General features: G+C 39.1%; 1 protein-coding gene across 7 annotated transcripts; it reads right to left on the reverse strand.

Moving 5' to 3' along the window:
• Nucleotides 1-350: 350 nt before the first annotated feature.
• On the reverse strand, nt 351-15,814 carry LOC115542982 (uncharacterized). Of its 7 annotated transcripts, none has more exons than XM_030355507.1 (23): nt 15,689-15,814; nt 14,404-14,519; nt 13,051-13,207; nt 12,750-12,942; nt 12,052-12,120; nt 11,312-11,380; nt 10,572-10,640; nt 9,824-9,892; nt 9,084-9,152; nt 8,342-8,410; nt 7,602-7,670; nt 6,862-6,930; nt 6,122-6,190; nt 5,382-5,450; nt 4,643-4,711; nt 3,844-3,981; nt 3,593-3,754; nt 3,364-3,477; nt 3,098-3,139; nt 2,876-2,923; nt 2,493-2,582; nt 2,170-2,241; nt 351-867 (listed from the first exon to the last, which is right to left on the reverse strand). In XM_030355507.1, the coding sequence occupies exons 1-21, from the start codon at nt 15,781-15,783 to the stop codon at nt 2,544-2,546; spliced, it is 1,863 nt and encodes a 620-aa protein (XP_030211367.1). In that variant the 5' UTR covers nt 15,784-15,814; the 3' UTR covers nt 351-867; nt 2,170-2,241; nt 2,493-2,543. The 7 variants fall into 7 exon arrangements, with proteins under 7 accessions (XP_030211367.1, XP_030211366.1, XP_030211368.1 ...); XM_030355506.1 differs by having other exon boundaries at nt 2,493-2,585; XM_030355508.1 differs by lacking the exon at nt 7,602-7,670 and having other exon boundaries at nt 2,493-2,585.
• Nucleotides 15,815-18,790: the final 2,976 nt, after the last annotated feature.

Below are 18,790 nucleotides of genomic sequence, written 5' to 3' on the forward strand. Positions count from 1 at the left end.
TTTATTCTGTTATTCCTAGATAACCTTTAGGTTTTTTATTTTATTTTTGTCCCAATAAACCCCTTTGGAGTTTGAATCCTACACGCTTCTTGATTTGCATCACTTTCTTGAATTCAGGGGTCAGATATTCCCACCCCAGCCACCATAGAGGTTAAGGAAACAGCCTATACAGCATGCCTACAAGTGCCGCTTACAATATGACCAAAAATCGAGAGAAATCTTTGGTTTGTCCTCCTGGGCAGGATTAGGCATCAGCAAGGCATGATTTTTTTTTTAACTTTCCAGCTTGAACATCGACCTCCCTCTTCCATTTGTCCGATTTCTATCCATGAGTAATTAAATAATCAGAGTTTACTCACATTTCTCACTTTTATTCAACTTTGAGTATTACTTGTTATGGTACAGTGACAAAAAAAGACCATAATGCCATCGGTAGTTTCAGTTCTTATGACGTGAATATGAAAATCGAAATCAAACAGCAACAACTTAACATTTTTTTAACAATAGCTTGAATGCCGAAGGCAGGCATAGGTTGAACCTTTGTGAACTGTATTGTGAACATTTCTACCATTTTGCATGGTAATAAAACCTGACTTTTGCATCAATCCAAAAATCCAAGAGATGAGAAAAAAACCTTTCCTATTTTTTCTTACATCGATTTCTTTCTCTGTTCATAACTTCTGTTTTTCACAAAGTATTTTACTGCCTTCCAGTCTCGGTTTTTGAGTGCCTCGGGTTCTTCGGAAAGGCATTTTTCACAATCTGCCTTACCCGGTGTCATATTCATTATTAAAAACCTTCTCAATTGCCTCTTAATTGCTGCACACTCCTCTGGCGTCCATGGTCTTCTGATGGCAGGTTTTGTACCTAAATTGGCAAAGTAGAAAATGTTAGTGATTTTAAAACGTAGGGCCCTATTTTAACGGTCTGAAACGCAAGTGGGAAGCGCAAGTAGCTTTGTGGGCGGTTCTACGGCGCTATCGCTATTTTACAGGCGGATAAATGACACTTGCGTCGCGGCGCAAGTGTCAAAAGTGTTGGTCTGAAGCAGCCTAGTTACCCGTAGGTGTGGTTTGGGCGTAACGTCCAACAAACCAATGAGAGTGCCAGCTCCCATCCCCTTTAAGAGCCATGAGCGCATTTGAATCGGACGAGTTGATATTTTGACAGCGCGGCTGCAGTCTCCGATGAGACAGATGCACATGAATTTCAAACTGCAAATGGCTCAGTTTATTGCCAAATAATATGGCCTAATTCACACATGGAAGTCCTCAAATAAATTTCGGCAAAGAAAACGTATATGATATAACATATGATATGCGGTAACTGTGGTTCTATTTAATGATATACGCAATACATTATAAACATTGTTTCTTATCAGTATTGTATGCTATCCTAATATGCATGTGTCCCCGCGGTAATAGACATTGCCATTGACTGTATTATACGTTACGTGTTTAGTTTGCGTGTGTTTAAATAGAGCACACACGCGCGCCCGCATTCATTCATTCTTTTTAACACTCACTCGCGGTAAAACAATGTTTTTCACGATCAGATACTCATCAATCCTAAAAGTTATGGGCATGTAGGCCTACACGATGTCTGTGTCAAGAAAATATGTGTTTGCTGTACGGTGTTTGCAGATGCATTGATTTAAAAGTACAACTTATTACTGCTGCATCAGCTGTTCTTTCCCAAATAATTTACAAAGAATGTGAGGCTAGGTAGATGGGAGAAGCAAACTTTATGCGCGGGGTGCACAAGCAATCCGTATGCATCGCATGCGCATGTATGCATGCGCCCTTAAAATAGCATCTGAACAACGCGCCACTGACTTTAAACCAGGTATTTCCTGGTCAGTAGCGCAATGGTATTCAGAAACGGCAAAATACCGTTTGCGCCAGAACACGCCTCCTCCTTCCGCCGAACCGCCCCTTGGGGCTCATGATCAATCCCTAATTTACCGGCGGGTGGCGGTGGTGGGAAAAGAACGCTCTGCGCCAGTTGTAAACTAGCAACGACACATGCGCCAGTGACTAAGTCACTTGCGCCGGATGCAAGATAGGGCCCTTAGTCTTAATGGTAAAAGCAACACTAGGATTGATCACATCATATAATTCTTCAATAAATCATATGAAGTCAGATTTACATAATTCAATGTAAACTCACCTTTCTTTCTTGATGGCTTGCTTTTCTTTGTGCCGGATGTTGTGAGAGGTGTGGCTTCGTCTTCTGATATTCCTGTAGTTGCATACACATATTAGTTTACACAAATACATGATACAGAAATGTTAAATGTTAAGGAAAAATAAAGGAAACATTACAAATGTTGTCTGGATTAGAATAATTTCCATTTTTTCTTGTTACTTTGGCACTAATTCAGATGCACTCAGATGTTTAGATTTAAGGTATTAAAATGTATAATATTGCATCTCTTCTTAAAATGGATGGGGCATACCAAACATTATTCTGCTTTAGTCTTCTAATTTTACCTCTCTTTCTTGCCAATCTCTTCTTTTTGGAGTTCACAGAGGCGGTACCTTCTAGCAGGGTTGATGCAGTCTCATCCTCTGATCCCTGTACTTCTGATAGTTTGGTACAAATAAAAAATGGCACAAATGGATCAGACAGACACATTGACTTAAAATATGAAAAAACACACATGTACTGCAATACTTTATGTAGACGTCACTTCTACCAACAGTGTAAAGTTGTTCTCACTGTTTCATGGGGAAACCGATGCACCACTATGCCACAAATACCAAAAAAATGAAATGAACTTGTACCAAAGCATGCATTGCACGCACTGAAAAGTTCCATGCCTAACTGTCCTCATAATTGTAACTCATCTTATTGGCATTAAGTGTGGTGGTACCTTCTGACAAAAAAGTTGCATCTTCTGTCTCCTCTCCTTCCAGCATACCTGAAGATGCACATATGTGTATGTAACTATATAGTACTTGTGCCTTAGTGTACTCGAAAAAGATGTTCATTGGTAACCAGGGACACCCATGGGCATGAGACAGAATGCATGCAGTGGTCATTATTAAATAATTCAACCAACAACCAAACCAATCAATCAATCTCTGACACATACCTTCACTGTTCTCTTGGGGACAATCTTGTGAGTCAACGGTCTCTAAAAAGGTAATTGGTAAAATAATTTCGAAATTCAACGCAAAAATATTTGGCTTTTTACCTTTAAAGGTAGCCTTAAAATCAACATGACAATGAGTTCCACATATGTATTCCTGTTTAATCAGAATATCTAGCACTCCAAGTCCAACTCTGAACATTGTGTTTTCTACCACTACCCAAAACTAAGTATTAACATGACGTAACATGATGTAAAATGAATCTCACTGGATGGCGACAGGCTCTTCTTGGCCTCTGCCTCTGTGCAGCCTTAAAAGTGGAGTCTGGGGCACTGTCATCACTTGTGTCATAGATATTATGATAGAAATCAGGTACTTGTTTCTACAAAAAGAGAAGTGCATAATGCAATGGTTATCGATTATTGATAATTTCTTAAATCAATTTCAGGGGAAATGGTCTTTTAAATAGCTATTTATATACTATGTCAGAGGCATACCAGAGAGCTTTTGGTCCTCCTCAGTTTGGGAATAACATCCTCATCCTTGGAATTGTCTTTGAAAGAGTCGACATCACTGGATTCTTCAATGGCTTCACTTTCCTCCACTACACTTTGACAGGAATCATGCAGAGGAGACGAATGGTCTGGAACGCTTTCCATCTTTAAAATGACAATGAGAGGAACACAAGAGAATTTGTTTTAGACAAGTGGACCATCAACATTTTATTCTCCTTTAAACTGAGGCATACCGGAATTTTTCTTGTGTCGTTCAGCTTTTCCTTAACTTCATCAATATGAGGAGTCATAGGCTGGTCTTTCCAACAATCTGAACTGGTTTCATCAGAGTCAGAATAATCCACAAGTGAAATTCCGCCGACAGAAAACACCTAAATATGATTGAATACAAAATAATATACGTTTCATTATTATGTCAACCATGAAGATATATAAACCTAAAACAAAAAAAACATTGCTCAAAAGAATTGAATCAAATAGAAAGCATAAAATGAAAGATATTAATAGATAGTTAAGTACCATTAAGGAAAAACATTGCCAAAACAGCAAATAATAATCCCAAGAGCATGGCTATAACTCCCAAAAACCTGTTAGAGTCTGCCAATTGGTAATACGTTTGATTCAAGTGTCTAGACTGACAATGCCTAATAATGTGTAAAAGTGTGCATGCAATAACATCAGTTTGGAAACTGACAAGCATTTCTAAAGGTACTTAAAATCACCTCAAATATAATCAAAACGGGAGGGCCCCACTATGTCAAGACTGGAAAAAAGTGTGTGTGTGTGATGTGAATTTCAACAACAAAAATTGAACCATCTAATTGAATGGACCCCATAAGGGTAAATGAATGTGTTCAAAAGATATCCAGAGGGTTAGGCTAGAAAGGTTTGCGGTCAGGTGAACTCTACTACTAAATGATGGACAGGATGTTTCCGAGGTGGAATATTAGTTGCATCCATACTTGGCAAACATGTTAGAATAGATACCACATAAAATGGAGAGTAACCAAAGGTTATATAACATTCAATTACCTGAGTAGTAACATGATCAGGGAACAGCTTGGGTTCATCTGACCCAACGTTGGTATTCTCAAGGTTCTCCTGTACACAACAGATAAAAAAGTAGAATTATTTAGAGCAGGTGTTACGCATGAATGCAGGGATGTGAAAAAGGTCAGAACTTTGCTCAAAGGATTTCAATAAATTAAACAGCGAAAGCTGAAAGATATTAATAGATACTCAAGTACCATAAAGGAAAAGCATTTCCAAAACAGCAAATAATAATCCAAGAGGATGACTATTACTTCCAACAAGTATCCGAACAACCTGTTAGAGGCTGCCAATTGGTAATACGTTTGATTCAAGTGTCTAGACTGACAATGCCTAATAATGTGTAAAAGTGTGCATGCAATAACATCAGTTTGGAAACTGACAAGCATTTCTAAAGGTATTTAAAATCACCTCAAATATAATCAAAACGGGAGGGCCCCACTATGTCAAGACTGGAAACAAGTGTGTGTGTGTGATGTGAATTTCAACAACAAAAATAGAACCATCAAATTGAATGGACCCCATAAGGGTAAATGAATGTGTTCAAAAGATATCCAGAGGGTTAGGCTAGAAAGGTGTGCGGTAAGGTGAACTCTACTACTAAATGATGGACAGGATGTTTCCGAGGTGGAATATTAGTTTCATCCTTACTTGGCAAACATGCTAGAAAAGATACCACATAAAATGGAGAGTAACTACAGGTTATATAACATTCAATTACCTGAGTAGTAACATGATCAGGGAACAGCTTGGGTTTATCTGACCCAACGTTGGCATTCTCAAGGTTCTCCTGTACACAACAGATAAAAAAGTAGAATTATTTAGAGCAGGTGTTACGCATAAATGCAGGGATGTGAAAAAGGTCAGAACTTTGCTCAAAGGATTTCAATAAATTAAACAGCGAAAGCTGAAAGATATTAATAGATACTCAAGTACCATAAAGGAAAAGCATTGCCAAAACAGCAAATAATAATCCCAAAAGGATTACTATGACTTCCAACAAGTATCCGAACAACCTGTTAGAGGCTGCCAATTGGTAATACGTTTGATTCAAGTGTCTAGACTGACAATGCCTAATAATGTGTAAAAGTGTGCATGCAATAACATCAGTTTGGAAACTGACAAGCATTTCTAAAGGTATTTAAAATCACCTCAAATATAATCAAAACGGGAGGGCCCCACTATGTCAAGACTGGAAACAAGTGTGTGTGTGTGATGTGAATTTCAACAACAAAAATTGAACCATCAAATTGAATGGACCCCATAAGGGTAAATGAATGTGTTCAAAAGATATCCAGAGGGTTAGGCTAGAAAGGTGTGCGGTAAGGTGAACTCTACTACTAAATGATGGACAGGATGTTTCCGAGGTGGAATATTAGTTTCATCCTTACTTGGCAAACATGCTAGAAAAGATACCACATAAAATGGAGAGTAACTACAGGTTATATAACATTCAATTACCTGAGTAGTAACATGATCAGGGAACAGCTTGGGTTTATCTGACCCAACGTTGGCATTCTCAAGGTTCTCCTGTACACAACAGATAAAAAAGTAGAATTATTTAGAGCAGGTGTTACGCATAAATGCAGGGATGTGAAAAAGGTCAGAACTTTGCTCAAAGGATTTCAATAAATTAAACAGCGAAAGCTGAAAGATATTAATAGATACTCAAGTACCATAAAGGAAAAGCATTGCCAAAACAGCAAATAATAATCCCAAAAGGATTACTATGACTTCCAACAAGTATCCGAACAACCTGTTAGAGGCTGCCAATTGGTAATACGTTTGATTCAAGTGTCTAGACTGACAATGCCTAATAATGTGTAAAAGTGTGCATGCAATAACATCAGTTTGGAAACTGACAAGCATTTCTAAAGGTATTTAAAATCACCTCAAATATAATCAAAACGGGAGGGCCCCACTATGTCAAGACTGGAAACAAGTGTGTGTGTGTGATGTGAATTTCAACAACAAAAATTGAACCATCAAATTGAATGGACCCCATAAGGGTAAATGAATGTGTTCAAAAGATATCCAGAGGGTTAGGCTAGAAAGGTGTGCGGTAAGGTGAACTCTACTACTAAATGATGGACAGGATGTTTCCGAGGTGGAATATTAGTTTCATCCTTACTTGGCAAACATGCTAGAAAAGATACCACATAAAATGGAGAGTAACTACAGGTTATATAACATTCAATTACCTGAGTAGTAACATGATCAGGGAACAGCTTGGGTTTATCTGACCCAACGTTGGCATTCTCAAGGTTCTCCTGTACACAACAGATAAAAAAGTAGAATTATTTAGAGCAGGTGTTACGCATAAATGCAGGGATGTGAAAAAGGTCAGAACTTTGCTCAAAGGATTTCAATAAATTAAACAGCGAAAGCTGAAAGATATTAATAGATACTCAAGTACCATAAAGGAAAAGCATTGCCAAAACAGCAAATAATAATCCCAAAAGGATTACTATGACTTCCAACAAGTATCCGAACAACCTGTTAGAGGCTGCCAATTGGTAATACGTTTGATTCAAGTGTCTAGACTGACAATGCCTAATAATGTGTAAAAGTGTGCATGCAATAACATCAGTTTGGAAACTGACAAGCATTTCTAAAGGTATTTAAAATCACCTCAAATATAATCAAAACGGGAGGGCCCCACTATGTCAAGACTGGAAACAAGTGTGTGTGTGTGATGTGAATTTCAACAACAAAAATTGAACCATCAAATTGAATGGACCCCATAAGGGTAAATGAATGTGTTCAAAAGATATCCAGAGGGTTAGGCTAGAAAGGTGTGCGGTAAGGTGAACTCTACTACTAAATGATGGACAGGATGTTTCCGAGGTGGAATATTAGTTTCATCCTTACTTGGCAAACATGCTAGAAAAGATACCACATGAAATGGAGAGTAACTACAGGTTACATAACATTAAATTACCTGAGTAGTAACAGGATCAGGGAACAGCTTGGGTTCATCTGACCCAACGGTGGCATTCTCAAGGATCTCCTGTACACAACAGATAAAAAAGTAGAATTATTTAGAGCAGGTGTTACGCATGAATGCAGGGATGTGAAAAAGGTCAGAACTTTGCTCAAAGGATTTTAATAAATTAAACAGCGAAAGCTGAAAGATATTAATAGATACTCAAGTACCATAAAGGAAAAGCATTGCCAAAACAGCAAATAATAATCCCAAAAGGATTACTATGACTTCCAACAAGTATCCGAACAACCTGTTAGAGGCTGCCAATTGGTAATACGTTTGATTCAAGTGTCTAGACTGACAATGCCTAATAATGTGTAAAAGTGTGCATGCAATAACATCAGTTTGGAAACTGACAAGCATTTCTAAAGGTATTTAAAATCACCTCAAATATAATCAAAACGGGAGGGCCCCACTATGTCAAGACTGGAAACAAGTGTGTGTGTGTGATGTGAATTTTAACAACAAAAATTGAGCCATCAAATTGAATGGACCCCATAAGGCTAAATGAATGTGTTCAAAAGATATCCAGCGGGTTAGGCTAGAAAGGTGTGCGGTAAGGTGAACTCTACTACTAAATGATGGACAGGATGTTTCCGAGGTGGAATATTAGTTTCATCCTTACTTGGCAAACATGCTAGAAAAGATACCACATGAAATGGAGAGTAACTACAGGTTATATAACATTCAATTACCTGAGTAGTAACAGGATCAGGGAACAGCTTGGGTTCATCTGACCCAACGGTGGCATTCTCAAGGTTCTCCTGTACACAACAGATAAAAAAGTAGAATTATTTAGAGCAGGTGTTACGCATGAATGCAGGGATGTGAAAAAGGTCAGAACTTTGCTCAAAGGATTTTAATAAATTAAACAGCGAAAGCTGAAAGATATTAATAGATACTCAAGTACCATAAAGGAAAAGCATTGCCAAAACAGCAAATAATAATCCCAAAAGGATTACTATGACTTCCAACAAGTATCCGAACAACCTGTTAGAGGCTGCCAATTGGTAATACGTTTGATTCAAGTGTCTAGACTGACAATGCCTAATAATGTGTAAAAGTGTGCATGCAATAACATCAGTTTGGAAACTGACAAGCATTTCTAAAGGTATTTAAAATCACCTCAAATATAATCAAAACGGGAGGGCCCCACTATGTCAAGACTGGAAACAAGTGTGTGTGTGTGTGATGTGAATTTCAACAACAAAAATTGAACCATCAAATTGAATGGACCCCATAAGGGTAAATGAATGTGTTCAAAAGATATCCAGAGGGTTAGGCTAGAAAGGTGTGCGGTAAGGTGAACTCTACTACTAAATGATGGACAGGATGTTTCCGAGGTGGAATATTAGTTTCATCCTTACTTGGCAAACATGCTAGAAAAGATACCACATGAAATGGAGAGTAACTACAGGTTATATAACATTCAATTACCTGAGTAGTAACAGGATCAGGGAACAGCTTGGGTTCATCTGACCCAACGGTGGCATTCTCAAGGTTCTCCTGTACACAACAGATAAAAAAGTAGAATTATTTAGAGCAGGTGTTACGCATGAATGCAGGGATGTGAAAAAGGTCAGAACTTTGCTCAAAGGATTTTAATAAATTAAACAGCGAAAGCTGAAAGATATTAATAGATACTCAAGTACCATAAAGGAAAAGCATTGCCAAAACAGCAAATAATAATCCCAAAAGGATTACTATGATTTCCAACAAGTATCCGAACAACCTGTTAGAGGCTGCCAATTGGTAATACGTTTGATTCAAGTGTCTAGACTGACAATGCCTAATAATGTGTAAAAGTGTGCATGCAATAACATCAGTTTGGAAACTGACAAGCATTTCTAAAGGTATTTAAAATCACCTCAAATATAATCAAAACGGGAGGGCCCCACTATGTCAAGACTGGAAACAAGTGTGTGTGTGTGATGTGAATTTCAACAACAAAAATTGAACCATCAAATTGAATGGACCCCATAAGGGTAAATGAATGTGTTCAAAAGATATCCAGAGGGTTAGGCTAGAAAGGTGTGCGGTAAGGTGAACTCTACTACTAAATGATGGACAGGATGTTTCCGAGGTGGAATATTAGTTTCATCCTTACTTGGCAAACATGCTAGAAAAGATACCACATGAAATGGAGAGTAACTACAGGTTATATAACATTCTATTACCTGAGTAGTAACAGGATCAGGGAACAGCTTGGGTTCATCTGACCCAACGGTGGCATTCTCAAGGTTCTCCTGTACACAACAGATAAAAAAGTAGAATTATTTAGAGCAGGTGTTACGCATGAATGCAGGGATGTGAAAAAGGTCAGAACTTTGCTCAAAGGATTTCAATAAATTAAACAGCGAAAGCTGAAAGATATTAATAGATACTCAAGTACCATAAAGGAAAAGCATTGCCAAAACAGCAAATAATAATCCCAAAAGGATTACTATGACTTCCAACAAGTATCCGAACAACCTGTTAGAGGCTGCCAATTGGTAATACGTTTGATTCAAGTGTCTAGACTGACAATGCCTAATAATGTGTAAAAGTGTGCATGCAATAACATCAGTTTGGAAACTGACAAGCATTTCTAAAGGTATTTAAAGTCACCTCAAATATAATCAAAACGGGAGGGCCCCACTATGTCAAGACTGGAAACAAGTGTGTGTGTGTGTGTGTGTGATGTGAATTTCAACAACAAAAATTGAACCATCAAATTGAATGGACCCCATAAGGGTAAATGAATGTGTTCAAAAGATATCCAGAGGGTTAGGCTAGAAAGGTGTGCGGTAAGGTGAACTCTACTACTAAATGATGGACAGGATGTTTCCGAGGTGGAATATTAGTTTCATCCTTACTTGGCAACCATGCTAGAAAAGATACCACATGAAATGGAGAGTAACTACAGGTTATATAACATTCTATTACCTGAGTAGTAACAGGATCAGGGAACAGCTTGGGTTCATCTGACCCAACGGTGGCATTCTCAAGGTTCTCCTGTACACAACAGATAAAAAAGTAGAATTATTTAGAGCAGGTGTTACGCATGAATGCAGGGATGTGAAAAAGGTCAGAACTTTGCTCAAAGGATTTCAATAAATTAAACAGCGAAAGCTGAAAGATATTAATAGATACTCAAGTACCATAAAGGAAAAGCATTGCCAAAACAGCAAATAATAATCCCAAAAGGATTACTATGACTTCCAACAAGTATCCGAACAACCTGTTAGAGGCTGCCAATTGGTAATACGTTTGATTCAAGTGTCTAGACTGACAATGCCTAATAATGTGTAAAAGTGTGCATGCAATAACATCAGTTTGGAAACTGACAAGCATTTCTAAAGGTATTTAAAATCACCTCAAATTTAATCAAAACGGGAGGGCCCCACTATGTCAAGACTGGAAACAAGTGTGTGTGTGTGATGTGAATTTCAACAACAAAAATTGAACCATCAAATTGAATGGACCCCATAAGGGTAAATGAATGTGTTCAAAAGATATCCAGAGGGTTAGGCTAGAAAGGTGTGCGGTAAGGTGAACTCTACTACTAAATGACGGACAGGATGTTTCCGAGGTGGAATATTAGTTGCATCCTTACTTGGCAAACATGCTATAAAAGATACCACATAAAATGGAGAGTAACTACAGGTTATATAACATTCAATTACCTGAGTAGTAACATGATCAGGGAACAGCTTGGGTTCATCTGACCCAACGTTGGCATTCTCAAGGTTCTCCTGTACACAACAGATAAAAAAGTAGAATTATTTAGAGCAGGTGTTACGCATGAATGCAGGGATGTGAAAAAGTTCAGAACTTTGCTCAAAGGATTTCAATAAATTAAACAGCGAAAGCTGAAAGATATTATAAGATACTCAAGTACCATAAAGGAAAAGCATTGCCAAATCAGCAAATAATAATCCCAAGAGGATGACTATGACTTCCAACAAGTATCCGACCCACCTGTTAGAGGCTGCCAATTGGTAATACGTTTGATTCAAGTGTCTAGACTGACAATGCCTAATAATGTGTAAAAGTGTGCATGCAATAACATCAGTTTGGAAACTGACAAGCATTTCTAAAGGTATTTAAAATCACCTCAAATATAATCAAAACGGGAGGGCCCCACTATGTCAAGACTGGAAACAAGTGTGTGTGTGTGATGTGAATTTCAACAACAAAAATAGAACCATCAAATTGAATGGACCCCATAAGGGTAAATGAATGTGTTCAAAAGATATCCAGAGGGTTAGGCTAGAAAGGTGTGCGGTAAGGTGAACTCTACTACTAAATGACGGACAGGATGTTTCCGAGGTGGAATATTAGTTGCATCCTTACTTGGCAAACATGCTAGAAAAGATACCACATAAAATGGAGAGTAACTACAGGTTATATAACATTCAATTACCTGAGTAGTAACATGATCCGGGAACAGCTTGGGTTCATCTGACCCAACGTTGGCATTCTCAAGGTTCTCCTGTACACAACAGATAAAAAAGTAGAATTATTTAGAGCAGGTGTTACGCATGAATGCAGAGATGTGAAAAAAGGTCAGAACTTTGCTCAAAGGAATTTAATTAATTAAACAGTGAAAACTGAAAGATATTAATAGATACTCAAGTACCATAAAGGAAAAGCATTGCCAAAACAGCAAATAATAATCCCAAGAGGATGTCTATGACTTCCAACAAGTATCCGAACAACCTGTTAGAGGCTGCAAATTGGTAATATGTATTCAGACTTACAATGCCTAATAATGTGTAAAAGTGTGCATGCAATAACATCAGTTTGGAAACTGACAAGCATTTCCAAAGCTGAGTTATCACAATTGTGGATTAATTTACAAATTAATATCACAATCATATAACAAATGTAAGCAAATGGCAAGGGCGTTTTTCTAGGTCCCAACATGCCATTATATGTAAGGAGCTGCCAATTGATCATAGTAAAGACGGACATTTTAAAAACCCCAATCTCTATTGTTACTGCAAATACACTTTATATTGGTCACAATAGCAATTCTGTTTTTCCCCATGTCAGATCTTGTTAAATATTTTGCATTATAGATGCACATCAGATGCACAGTGAGAAACCTGACCAACTCACCTTTTTACGCCAGGGCCATTTTGAGTCCCCATAGTTGTAGACAATTTCAGTTCCTGGTTCTATGTTTCTCAGAGCAAACAGGCACAAATGTACTCTGTCATTTACACTAACTTTTTTCATGACACAGTTTGGTGATTTGTGGTCGTCATTCGCTAATCGTCCAAGTGACCCATCTTCTCTGGATGCATCAATGCTAAAAGGAGGGAATACAACACATTAAACTTGTACTTTAATTACTCCATTCCTTTTTTACTCTTTTAATAAGATATTTGAAATCTTCGAAAATAAATCTGCTGCTTACCACCATCTATGATTCTTCCATTCAAATTCATAAAGATATGTACTCTCTGTAGTGGAGTACTTTTTTGACTGACATTCTTCGAAAGAGATGATTTCACCCCTGTACTCCACGACAAAATCCCCTTTTTCAAATCTCTTGGTAGCAAACACTCCCCGTCCTATGAATACAAAGATGCATATAAATTGGAATTACTGCACCGTCTTAATTTCACATGCACCATGACCACGTCATGTAAATTAAGCAATGGATGATGGACAACAAGCTGTATCAGTAGATGCCTACTAGCTAGGGGTGTGCATTTCTCCTTTGTAAGAAAAGATATGTGCTACGATACGATTCAGGGACGATACAATTTAATATGGAACGATTTGATGCGATTCGATTCAATGTTCTAACGATCTGTTGCGATTTGATGAGATATGAATCAATCTGATAGATACAGTTAATATTCATTTAACGTTAACGCATTCATTTTCTATTAATTAAAATAAGCCTTCTATAAAAAAGCCATTGCCTTCTTTATATTTATTTCTTAATGGCATGGGGGAAATATGGAAGACACATTTATCAATTTAGAACTACATGTCTTCTATTTATTTGTTTATTTATCGACTTGTTCGCTGTTCTACACAATTAAGAAAACATAGAAGCTTTTGTAAATATTCCCCTCCTTCTTATAAGACCCAGAGGACCTCCACCCGTTTGATTTCAGATTCGCTGGTGCACTGAAAATCGCTTCACTGTTTTTGGACATATTGTATGTTTTTCGTGCACTCACAACTCTGGTTGTTCCCTGCTCGCGAGATGCAGGGCGCGAGCAGAGACGCAAGTGTAAACATACACAAACACACACACGGATCCGCCGGCTTCCTTAAATTCCATTTTTCGGATCCGTATGGATACGGAATGAAATGAGTTGACAATGCTATCTTGACATCTGGCTAAAGCTTCACTCAACCGATCGCAACGTGCATTCGGTGCATAGACCGATTAAGGGGCCCACGTATTGATGTAGTTGCATCTGTGTTAATCCAACCGGGTACCGATTCGTATCGGTGAATCGCTACACCCCTAGCCTTTTTAATGATACAGAGGTTCAAACTGGATGTAAAGGATGTAACAAGCAATGTATGTGTTGAGGTGTGTAAATGAGGAGAACTTAGTTTATCTGGACACATTTATGTTGATTGACCAATAAATGGCTTTAACAAATTTTGCTGTAGCAGAAGCACAAGCATTTTTACCATTTCTGAAATGTAGTCGTTGTATCTTTTTATTCTACACTGTAGGTATTTAAAGTACTAAGAAATGTTTTGGGAGTAACATGCTGCCACTCGAAAGTACCCAACAAACCTTTGTAATCATCAATGACGTTTTGAGTAAGCCCCTGCTTATCTCCCGAAGAAAGAATGTGTGATGTTGCATCATCAACAGGCCGGATTCTTGGCTTCCTTCTTCGCATTATGGCTCTGTGAAAACCATTTAAAAAATGAATCATTGCACATATGGGCAATCGCATTGCAGACATACTATAACAGTCTCTCTTTGATAGGATAAACAACTATGAACAATGTAGCAGCCCTTTGCATTATTAGTCTAAAGGCCTAACAGATGTGTTGTGAAGTATTTCTATTTACTGAGATTATAACCAGCATGACATGAATGTGCTGTGTAGCCAGTTGGCTGTTGCTAATTTTCAATACATGTAGGCCTACGGGTTAAAACTGAGTCTTCATAACTGTAACAATAACTTGAATCCTTGGTTAATGCTGGGACAATTCCATCAAGCAACTGCATTTTATCAACATTCTGGAGGATATCGTTTTAAGTCCTCACGCGAGTATTTGGACCAGAACCGGAAGTATATGAAAGTATTGTTTGTAGTCTTTTTTCTCGGTTCTCCGTATCAACAGTATGGCTAGAACCAAGCAAAAAGACTACAATCACCGCCATTTTCCGGTTCCGGTTTTGTCCCGGCTTCCGTTTCATTTACAAAATGGCAACTATAACGCGACAGAAACTGTATTTCGCTACGATACTTGATCGTAGCGAAACACAGGAACATCAGCGAACACCACTAACCACACGAGGAGTTTCAAAGTTTCAAAACATGGACACTTTTTTGCACCACAAAGCTATTCAGCAACAACACAAATAAAGCAGTCTAAAGTATATTCCAGTAGTATAATAAAGCATAAAGCATTGCCTAAAACGCAGTTCACCTCATCAGTAGCATTAGCAACACAGGCTAATTAGCCTACTTGTCAATATTAGTAGCACTGGATCTAGCTAAACTAGATGTATGCCATGAGATAGCCTACTGCTAATAAGCCCACAATAGGGAATTCCCCCACAAGGAACAATGTCAAATGTATTGCAAAATATACTTTATGAAAGTAATTTATATGACTAAACAGTATCACTTTGAACACAATTCATTCTACAGCTAGTGGCTAACAGCAGCATGCAGCCAACATGTGACTACATAGCCTAGGCTATATTAGAAAAAACGGTTTCTAATTAAATATATCTAGTTATGTGCATAAAATAGTACTCTAGAAACCGGAATTACTGAAATATATATAAAATAGTATTAATATAAAATATATTTATAAAATAATTGTCAAGATAGACTTACCTTCTGACATGCTCTAAGTGAAATCTTGCCTTCACACAATATGTGGCCCTTGTGCATGAGTAGCATGTGTCAAGCAGCTGATCAATTGGCCACATGTGATTGGCTGAACGTTACACACTTCAGGAAGTGTGCTTAAGGGTGCAGTACCACCTAGGGGGCGATCACGAGCCTAAAAATTATACACACAGAACTCAACTTTGCTACCTTGTGGGCCAAGTAAAAGAAGAGTGGGGGGCATGTCAGGGCAGCCTCCTGAGCCCATTACAAATGAAAAACGGTGTGGGGCCCAGGGTTTTGGGCCCCACTATGTCTGAGGGCCCCATAACGTTGGTGTGCTACCGGTGACTGGGCCCCACAAACCCACATCTGTGAGAACAAACATGCATATGTGAACACACACATGCACGGACTACACACACATGTTTGTATAAACAAACACACACACACTGGGTTTTGGTGATTTATATTCATGTACTCAACTATAATCCAAATGCTACATTTTCTTGATCTTCTTAAAGTTGATCTTGATTAACCATGGAAGGAAGAGTCTTTTAAGATCTTCCATCAGGTTAACTTAATAGGTTTTACAAAGATTATATTTCTAATGTCAGATGTATTTTAATTATTGATTGATGGTAAATTTTAACAGTTTTATAGTACAATATTGTGTCTATCTTCAGACGTTAACAGTTTCATACTGCTGGGCTCTGATATCAGTTTATATTTTGATAAGCCTCACATGATGTAAAGCAGATTTTATATTATATTCATAATGCAAGCGGTCTATGGGGAAAGCTATAGATCATGTTGTGATGACTTTAAACTGATTGATTCCTTGTGTTCTGTGGGGAACAACACAGCAGCAGAACATGTTCAGTTATCAAAGATGGGCACATCTGTTTATGATTAGTAATGTCTGCTGCTTCTATTGTTTGAGTCCTTTTGTTTATTGTGTTCATGTAAGGGACTGTTCTTCTATTGTTTGAGTCCTTGTGTTTATTGTGTTCATGTAAGGGACTGTTCTTCTATTGTTTGAGTCCTTGTGTTTATTGTGTTCATGTAAGGGACTGTTCTTCTATTGATTGAGTCCTTGTGTTTATTGTGTTCATGTAAGGGTCTGTTCTTCTATTGTTTGAGTCCTTGTGTTTATTGTGTTCATGTAAGGGACTGTTCTTCTATTGTTTGAGTCCTTGTGTTTATTGTGTTCATGTAAGGGACTGTTTTTCTGTTGTCCTGGTTAATAAAGCATAATGGTGATAAACAACTCAGTGGATCCACTGAATGTTCTCTTGTGTTCAGCAGAGGATCAGTTTTCACTTTAAGGTCGGGGGTTCACTGAATAAAAAGCACAACAGAGGCTTCGTCTACACAACATTAATAACCAGGACACCAGCAAGTGCATTTCCACCTCAGACTCATACGCCCGATGAGGGACGGAGTATGGAGAGAGTTCTAGAAGCGGGCCGACAGGAAACAGCCCAGCTACTGGCGTCCCTCCAGAGACAAGCCTTGCAGGCTGGTTGATGCACCACCTCCCCGTCTAACAGGACCCTGAGCCTCCATGTTGAAACACACAGAGGTGTGTGTTTGAGGCGCTGAGCTGCAGAGGGGGAACCTCTCCTTCTCTGGGTGCGTGGGAGGGGGCAGTAGGATGGAGGCGTCTGATAAATGAGTCGATAGTAAGATGTGAGGCCGTTTATCAAAGCCATGCTTCAGTCCTGTTATTGCGTGGGGAGCCACTAGGGGGCGGTGAATCCACCTCGGTGGGGTTCACCTTCTGACCAACAGGACCAGGGGGGAGGAGACTGTGTGTGTGGCAAGTGGCAACCTATTTGCACCTCTTGCAGGACGTTTCAGTCCTCGTGTTTTCCGTAAGGCAATAAGCGCCAAAAAAGTAATCCAAGAAGGAAACGAGGCAGATGGAAAAGGAAGAATGCAGCGATTTATCCTCAGAACATAGTGAACAAACATTGAACCAATAATAAACGTTTCCAAGTAAAATACTGGGTCACCACATAGTAATTGACAGGAAGAAATCACTTGTTTGTATTTAAATGACGGTTATCTACGGTCAGAAAGCCGTTGCTCGCGTCATGCTCTGAGAACTCAATTAACTCAGTCAACTCAACAACTCAATCAATTTGTGGTCGAAGGACAAATTAAGACGCAATAAAACTTCATCTATTGGATAGACACAAATCAGATGGAGCAAAATATCCGTTGTGCTTAATTGTTGTGAATTAAAGCAAAATAGAAATTAACAAATTGTAAATAATAGTAATAGTGTGTGTTTGTGTGGTGGAGGTGTTTGGAATGGCTGAAGAGCCTTTTGTGCTCAACCCACACACACACACACACACACACACACACACACACACACACACACACACACACACACACCAACAAGCGAGCAGAAGACCCAACACAACTAAATGAAGAGCAGACTGTACAGCTATAATGAAAGGTTCCTTCAAGGTGGGTTTGTTAAAGCGTGTTCATCCCTTCACCACCGAGTGTTGGAGAATCCGTTGTGACATCAGCTCCATGGACTAGAACGGCCTTTTAAGACGGGGACCGGGATTCAGAAGGAGGAACTCCAGGGGGAGATGAGAGGACTCCTCGTCTCAACGACCAGAACACGACTTCAGTCTGTCACCAGAGAACCACGGAGCACACCCCAACGTTCCCCTCCAGGCATGGTGACGCCTCAGCCACAGCCCCTCCACCCCCTCAGCTGGGGGGGCACAGCTCCAGGTCATAAAGGGTCTTCGTCGGGGCCAGTCCAAGGTGGTTCTGATCTGAGGGAGCCATCTCCCAGGTCCAGCTGGCCCCGCCCATCACTGTTCAGCCTGAGAGAGGCTTCCATCTCGGGGGTTGGAGTGAACACCGTCCACAGAGAGCTTCACATGGTCCAGCAGAGTCCTGGTCAGCCTGTTGCTGATGGAGGGTCCTGCTCCTCAAGAGCCTCCACCCTCCACTGGGGGGTCTCCTGAACCCATGACCTCCTCCTCACCTCCTCCCCAGAGTCCTCAGGCTAAAGCGGCGCGCTCTGTGAAGGCTTCTCCTTCAGGAGACCGCTGGACTACAGAGACATGACCTCAG

The sequence above is a fragment of the Gadus morhua genome, chromosome 4 (assembly GCF_902167405.1).
Source record: "Gadus morhua chromosome 4, gadMor3.0, whole genome shotgun sequence".
NCBI lineage: Eukaryota > Metazoa > Chordata > Actinopteri > Gadiformes > Gadidae > Gadus > Gadus morhua.